Source organism: Myxocyprinus asiaticus, chromosome 19 (genome assembly GCF_019703515.2).
Source record: "Myxocyprinus asiaticus isolate MX2 ecotype Aquarium Trade chromosome 19, UBuf_Myxa_2, whole genome shotgun sequence".
Taxonomy (NCBI): Eukaryota; Metazoa; Chordata; class Actinopteri; order Cypriniformes; family Catostomidae; genus Myxocyprinus; species Myxocyprinus asiaticus.
The window spans coordinates 32,108,501-32,117,103 of record NC_059362.1 but is presented as its reverse complement, the minus strand read 5'-3'; the positions used below and the strand labels follow the sequence as shown (position 1 = coordinate 32,117,103).

Genomic DNA, 8,603 nt, shown 5'->3' with positions numbered 1-8,603 from the left:
ATTTTTATAGTCATTTTAGGGTTTGTTGACATTACATCGTCACGGCAACGAAGTTGTAAAATTGGCTATAACTTTACACAGAAAAGGTTGGTAAGTGATTTTATCACACTAAAATCATGTTAATATGCATATTGTTTATGTCCTGTGGCTATACTTTTGAAACAGTGAGTATTTTAATGTTTGTAAGTGCCACACTGTAACACAGATGTTTTCTTTTGTTTTTTGTTTTTTTAAGAAGGGACAAGTAAAAATAAATGTATGTGGTAATTAATATTGTGCCACAAATGCTGTCGATTGAGCTTCACTTGTATTGAACCCAGAATAGTCCTTTAAGTAATCTATTTTTAAAAACATAAATTAATGTAAATGTGACCCATACATATTTCTAATGTAATGTAGTACATATAAACCTAGTTTGTGTAAGACCAACATGCAGATTAGCATCTGACATAACGTTCTCTATGTACAGAGATCAATAAAGTTACATTTTGAATCAGCATGGCGGCGTACGCGTCGCACTTGACAACGGGATGTAATTTAAGATTTATATTAAAAGAGTCACGTTTGTCGAAAGGAGTTTGTTGTGCAGTATTTAAGGCAGTTTAAGGCAGAGGTGAGCATGAATATATTCTAATGTCATGTGTTCAGACAAAACATTGCAGTTTGTGTGAAATTCTTTACGTCACAATGCTTTAGGTGCGCAACAGTGAATGCCCATTTTATCAGCTGTCTGGGTTCCGTAAGTATTTTCCCCATTAATTTCTTCCATAGACTTAATAAAATCCTTCATAAAAGAGTTGTGAGCCATGAACAAAACCAACAAGCTCCGAAGTGAATCACAACATCATGAACTTTGTTATGAGACAAAAAGTCGGACATAAAGACAAAGGTACAAGTCTGTGTACTTACCGTCTTTCATGAAGGCACAAACTACAATCCCTTATACCACGGGTCTGTTGAATGCTTGATTCTGATTGGTTGACGGACGTTCTAAGGTGTGCAATAATTTTTCAAGTAAAGGCACAGCTATGAAGTAGTTCCAGGTTTTGACCGCGTAACACCAAATTATTTCAGTTATTTCAAAGGGCCCTACAGGCTACCACAACAAAATAACCAACAAAGACATTGGTTAAGTATATCGGATAAGAATGACAAACAATGTCTACAATATCCTAAATTTATTTCAGATTCGATCGAAAAGCATCCTTGGGCTCTCTCTCTCTCTCTCTCTCTCTTTCTCTCTTTCTCTCTCTCTTTTGCTCTCATCTCACACACACACACACACACACACACACACACACATGCACTACCTTATTACTCCAGTAAGTGCTCCAGTAATGCAGTGCAAGCCTTGTTATCCTCTGTTGCTAGTTCTAAAGTGATGTTTTCGAATGAGCAACAAAGGTTTGGACTGTATTAAAACAAGATGTTGAATCTGTGGCGGAAGAAATTAGCTCCACTCACAAGAGCAATTTAGGGCCGAAAACCAGAAAACATCTTGAGATAAAACCCTGAACTACGTCTTAAGGTGTGGTAATTGACTGGGATTTTTATTTCCGGAACCAAACTGCAGCACTCTGCAACCACTTGTTCAACAACTACCGTATCATATCTTTCTTTATTAAGGTTGTTCCTCATTATCTCCGGGACATTCAGCCAGTGGTGTAGAAATCCCCCCCCCCCCCCCCCATTTTTATTTTAATAAAATATAACATGCACCCAGTCTCTAAAATTCATGTATTTACATTTATATACAGTACATACGTAAAATGTTTACTAAATATATTTTTCCATTAAAAAAAAAAAAAAAATAATATTGGCTGTAGTGATTATAGTCCCACATAAACATGAAAATGGTAACTTGATGTTCAGTATGTATTTAAATTAATAGGTGTCATTAATGTTCCTTTTATAAGGCCACTATTAATTTTTTGTAATTTTTTTTAGAATTACTTTAATTAATAAATTTATACAGTAGGGGCCTGGGTAGCTCAGCGAGTATTGACGCTGACTACCACCCCTGGAGTCGCGAGTTGGAATCCAGAGTGTGCTGAGTGACTCCAGCCAGGTCTCCTAAGCAACCAAATTGGCCCGGTTGCTAGGGAGGGTAGAGTCACATGGGGTAACCTCCTTATGGTCACTGTATGGTTCTCGCTCTCGGTGGGGCGCGTGGTGAGTTGTGCATGGATACCGTGGAGAATAGCGTGAAGCCCCCACACGCACTAGGTCTTAGAGTTAATGCACTCAACAAGCCATGTGATAAGATGCGCGGATTGACGTCTCAGACATGGAAGCAACTGAGATTCGTCCTCTACCACCCAGATTGAGGCGAGTCACTACACCACCACGAGGACTTAGAGCGCACTGGGAATTGGGCATTCCAAATTGGGGGGAAAAGTGGAGAAAATTAAATATACAAAATAATAAACTAATACAGTACATACATAATATGCAATAGACAGTTAAGCATTGTATAGCTAATATGAGTGTAGTAATGTTCACGTTAACACGTTATCTAGTATTTGTTGTATTTGTGAACTATAATGTGCTTTTCTGTGTATAGTGAAATTATTTTCCTACTTAGAAATCTAAATTGAAATGATTTGATATCACGATAAAAAGGCAGTATTTTCACAAAGTTTAATTGCATAAGTTAAATTTAACCTTTAGCTGGGAAATAAATTTACAGCACCAATTATGGTTACTCTAGGGATGCTTGGAAATGTACCGCCCCTTACTGAAACGGAAAATATGATTGCTTAGCAAATATCCAATCACATCTGAAATGAACGTTCTGATTGGTCAGTCAGCTTAGTCGGACTGTCTGTCTCTCCAGTGCCATCAGTTGCCCTCCCACAGCTCTGTGCATGTTTAGAGAGAATCTATGTACACTTTTAAAATAAAATAAAAAACACAATTCACTCAACGGTGCTGCGGCATCACGTAAGTAGATTGAAAGTTCCGGGTCAAAAGACTACTAATTTTTCTGGCGGCCATACGTATCATCACTTATTTTAGATGTGCATACGCAAAATCCTAAGAAAGATAGGTGAGCATACAGCGTGTGCCTGCGTATGCCCTAGACTACACTACTGCATTCAACCCTGTCAGCATCTTGGGCTGTCCATAGATGTACTGGACTCGTCAGCCATTTTGACAGCCTGGTGCACACTGGGTCACTTCAAGAGGATGAGAAGAGAAGATGATGCTAATGATAAAGAGAGGTATGGTTTGTGCGTCATGTATGCTGAGCAGTGCAACAGGTGTCCAACAATCAGTCAGGCTTCAGCACTTTTACTGTGGCATTAACACAATTTTCTTGGGGACTGTTATTTGTAGGTCAAAGGAGCTTCAGTCTGTTTGTGTTTGTGTGCTTGTAGGGGTGGAGAGTGGGAGGATAGACCAGACTTGCACTTGCTGGATCAAGCACAGCACAGCCCCCTACTGAGTCAGGGCACCACGCCCATCCCTAGCTACAGTAATGAGGGGTCACCACTGTCTGGGAAATAGATTCTCTGCTCTTTTTAACATGGGGGAATAAACACAATAATGTACGGTAATGTGCTATGGTCTTTATTAGGAATGCACCTAATATGAACATTTTTGACCGATACCGATTTTGACAAAAAACATACAGTATATATGCTGATACCATTTTTTGCCACATACCTTATTTTGACATCAGATTTTACTTTGGAATTATGCTTTAAAAATGTACAAAGAGGTATAAAATCTTTTTACTATTCTAACAATAAATAATTTCCATTGAATATGGATTGAATCTGTTGAACACACAAGAGGCAAACATTTTAAAGAGAGCCACAAGAAGATAAAAAGATTAACAAAAAGATACAAAACTAAATATGATGATATGAAAAAAAGGTTTTTGCACTTCTGTTTTTGCAGGTTAATACAACAGAAAATTACAACAGAAATAGAACATTACAGATTAATTCTATGCATATATTGGGCAGTTCCACGGAAATGTCATTGTTGAACATCATGGAAAAATAACCCCCTTTTAAATTCTGTGTTATAGTGTAATAATAGAACATGGATAATGCCATCCAGACCACTAGAGTGTGCTGCTTGCTCACGCTGAATGCAGACTATATTACAAATCGCAGGCTTTTAGGGTTTAGTAATCGTACAAGGCCATATTGTGATTTCAATCTTAATTCAATCAGTTATGCAGCATTAATGGGTGTCAGACCGATGTCTCAAAATTAAAAGTCTTCTACATATTGTGGCTATTATTATTTCTGGATTGTGCATTTGAATTTACATTTGAGTTTTTACAACATGTGTTACTAATTAATTATAAATAAACCTTCAGTTTTTCATATCAACGTTTTCATGCATATAACCGATGGTTTTAATTTTGTCAATAATTTGCCGATAAATATCAGCAGCTGATACATCGTGCATTCCTAGTGGCTCTTTTCTCTTTTGCATTTCTCAAGACAATAAGTGGAAAACATTTGCTTTGTGCATATAGTGTCTTAAGCAGCATAATGCATTTGGAATAAATAATCTATTCATATTTATTTTAGATTTAATAACTTATTACTGTATGTAGTCATTATATTGAGATGGTCAAATGTAGTGAGAGATAGCTATGATCAGAGTTGCTGCTGTCGAAAATGGAAATCAGTCCCCAGTCCATTGTTTACTTAAAGCATTACCAGAGCAAACAACAGCTCATTTGTTGAATTAAAATTGAGTGAAAAACAGAGACTTTATACTAAGAGTGTTGGCATGTGAACTTTTTCCCCTTGGCTGCACCCTGTGAAAGTGTAGAGCGTGACTCCACCTTGTGGACCTGTCCCTGATATGGCCTGTGTCCTCTCTTGCACAGTCTCTTCACTGTGTTTGTCCACTCTACTGTGATAAGACCACTGCCACTGGCCACAATAACGAGCTATTGAATGTTCTGGGAGTCAGTGAGAAGTCACACGCTGTCATCCAAGAACGCTAAGCCTCACTGCTCAAACAGCATTCACCCAAAAAAAGAGTGAGGAAGAGGTGAATCCGGGGATAGAGATGTTGACTCTGTCTTCCCTGAATAATCTTTTGTCTGCAGTCACAGACAGTTTCTATACAGGCTCATCAAATGCCTTGTACACTGAAAGTTGAATGCATAGCACACGTTATTTGGAAATTTGAGTAAAGATGACTGGATCTTTGCATGCAAGTACTATTGTCAAGGGTTACAGGAAGTATTTTCAGCTGTTAGGGTACAAAAGGAAGCATTTTTAATTTGAATGATATGATTAGGATCAATCAGATATGAGAGTTCACTGCTCATTGACTCACTATCTCACAAAAAATGTCCTACATCTACATCTTGAACACAACGCTTTTTCATGCTTGCGTTTGTAAGGCTTATAAAACGTGCTGAATGAAGCAAGCAAAGTTCGCTTTTTATGTGAATATACAGTGCATTCAGAAAGTATTCATTTTTTTTCACATTTTATGTTGCAGCCTTATGCTAAAATGCTTTAAATAATTTTATTTTTTCACATCAATTTACACTCCATACCCCATAATTACAAAGCCCAGATTTTTGATAACTTTGCAAATTTATTAAAAAGAAAAAATTTAAATATCACGTTGACATAAGTATTCAGACCCTTTGCAATGACATTTGAAATTTAGCTCAGGTGCATCTCATTTCTCTGGATCATCTTTTGAGATGTTTCTACACTTTGATTGGAGTCCACCTGTGGCAAATTCAATTGATTGGACATGATTTGGAAAGGCACACACCTGTCTATATGAGATCTCACAGCTGGAAATGCATATCAGAGCAAAAACCAAGCCATGAGGTCAAAGGATCTGCCTGCAGAGCTCAGAGACAGGATTGTGTTGAGGCACAGATCTGGGCAAGGCCACAAAAAATCTCGGCTGCATTGAAGGTTCCCAAGAACCCAGTGGCCTCCATAATTCTTAAATGGAAGCAGTTTGGAACAAACAGGAGTCTTCCTAGAGCTGGCCGCCAGGCCAAACTGAGCAATTGGGGGAGAAGGGCCTTGGTAAGAGAGGTGACCAAGAACCCGATGGTCACTCTGGTTGAGCTCCAGAGATCATGTGTAGAGATGGGAGAAACTTGCAGAAGTACAACCATCACTGCAACATGCCACCGATCTGGGCTTTATGGCAGAGTGGCCAGACAGAAGCCTCTCCTCAGTGCATGACACATGAAAGCCCACTTGGAATTTACAAAAAAGCACCTAAAGGACTCTCAGACTGCGAGAAACAAGATTCTCTGGTCTGATGAAACGAAGATTGAACTGTTTGGCCTCAATTCCAAGCGTTATGTCCGGAGGAAACCAGGCACTGCTCATCACCTGCGCAATATGATTGTGTGCACTGCATGATGGTGGTAGTATCATGCTGTGGGGGTGTTTTTCAGTGGCAGAGACTGGGGGACTGGTCAGGGTTGAAGGAAAGCTGAACGCAGTAAAATACAGAGATATTCTTAATGAAAACCTGGTCAAGAGCACTCAGGACCTCAGACTGGGCCGAAGGTTCACCTTCCAACAGGACAATGACCCTTAGCACACAGCCAAGACAATGCAAGAGTGGCTTAGAGACAACTCTGTGAATGTCCTTGAGTGGTCCAGCCAGAGCCCGGACTTGAACCCAATCAAACATCTCTGGAGAGACCTGAAAATGGCTGTCCACTGACAGTCCCCACCCAACCTGACAGAACTTGAGAAGATCTGCAGAGAAAAAGGCAGAAAATCCCCAAATCAATGTGTGCAAAGCTTGCCGCATCATACCCAAAAAGACTTGAGGCTGTAATCGCTGCCAAAGGTGCTTCAACTAAGTACTGAGTTAAGGGTCTGAATACTTATGTCATTGTGATATTTCATTTTTTTCCTTTTTAATAAATTTGCAAAGTTTTCAAAAATCTGGTTTTTACATTATGAGGTATGGAGTGTAGATTGATGAGAATTATTATTATTTTTTTTTTTAAAGCATTTTAGCATAAGGCTGCAACATAACAAAATATGAAATAAACGAAGGGGTCTGAATACTTTCTGAATGCACTGTACACTAACTGAGCACTTTATTAGGAACACTATGGTCCTAATAAAGTGCCCGACATCTTCTGCTGTTGTAGCCCATCCGCCTTGAGGTCTGACGTGTTGTGCATTCTGAGATGCTCTCATGCTAGTCATCTGAGTTACCATACCCTTTCTGTCAGCTCGAACCAGTCTGGCCATTCTCCGTTGACCTCTCTCATCAACAAGGCATTCCTGTCCGCAGAACTGCCGCTCACTGGATGTTTTTTTGCATTTGGCACCATTCTGAGTAAACTCTAGAGACTGTTGTGTGTGAAAATCCCAGGAGATCAGCAGTTATAGAAATACTCAAACCAGCCAATCTGGAACCAAAAATCATGGCACGGTCGAAATCACAGAGATCACATTTTTGCCCCACTCTGATGGTTGATGTGAACATTATCTGAAGCTCCTGACCCATATCTGAATGATTTTATGCATTGCAATGCTGACACACAACTGGCTGATTAAATAATCGCATGAATAAGAAGGTATTCAGGTGTTCCTAATAAAGTGCTCAGTGAGTGTAGATGACTATATTTACCGTTGTTTTACAGGAGTACTCAAAGTCACCCCCTCCCCATGTTTACTATATTCACAGTAATGTTGGTAAGTTACAGTTAGCTTCAGTAAATTAACAACTTCAATCACAATTGATTTTAACTATGGCAACTAAATAATTTTTTGTTTTTGTCATTTTAAACATATTCAAATTGCTTTATTAAATGTTTCGATGAAATATTGTAGTGGAGAGGATGTTAATATTTACTTTTGTATTTAACAGGTACTGGAAAAGCAATGCTGATGGATCTTTTTCACTCATTCGTGGAAAATGGCAGAAAAAAGAGGGTTCATTGCAATGCATTCATATTAGAGGTACATAGAAGTTCTCTAAGACAAAGGTGACTTGTTTTCAAATAAGTTGTGACACATGAAAAATTTCAGGAAAAATCAGACATTCAATTTCATGTACTAACCTCCTTTTATATTGAGCAACATAAACTTACAGAGCACTTTATTAGGAACACTATGGTCCTAATAATTAGCCCAATGTGGTCTTCTGCTGTTGTAGCCCATCCATCTCAAATTCGACATGTTGTGCATTTTGAGATGCTATTCTGTTCACTACAATTGTACAGAGTCATCTGAGTTACTGTAGCGTTTCTCTCAGCTCAAACCAGTCTGGCCATTCTCTGTTGACCTCTCTCATCAACAAGGCCTTTCCATCCACAGAACTGTCACTTACTGGATGTTTTTGGCACCATTCGGAGTAAACTCTACAGCCTATTGTGTGTGAAAGTCCCAGGAGATCAGCAGTTACAGAAATACTCAAACCAGCCCATCTGGCACCGATAATCATGCCATGGTCGAAATCACTGAGATTACATTTTTTCCCCATTCTGATGGTTCATGTGAACATTAAATGAAGCTTAGATTTTATGTATTGCACTGCTGCCACACGATTGGCTGATTAGATAATCGCATAAATAATTAGGTGTACAGATGTTCCTATAAAGTGTTCGGTGAGTGTAG

The 8,603-nt window shown here is 38.8% G+C and overlaps 1 protein-coding gene across 1 annotated transcript in view; it reads left to right on the top strand.

Moving 5' to 3' along the window:
• The first annotated feature begins 498 nt into the window (after window positions 1-498).
• Window positions 499-8,603, top strand: part of afg1lb (AFG1 like ATPase b) — a 34,620-nt gene continuing 26,515 nt past the window's right edge. Inside the window, 4 exon segments of the mRNA XM_051644946.1 lie at window positions 499-597; window positions 3,084-3,200; window positions 7,628-7,679; window positions 7,855-7,956. Of these exon segments, the coding sequence (XP_051500906.1) occupies window positions 499-597; window positions 3,084-3,200; window positions 7,628-7,679; window positions 7,855-7,956 (370 nt within the window).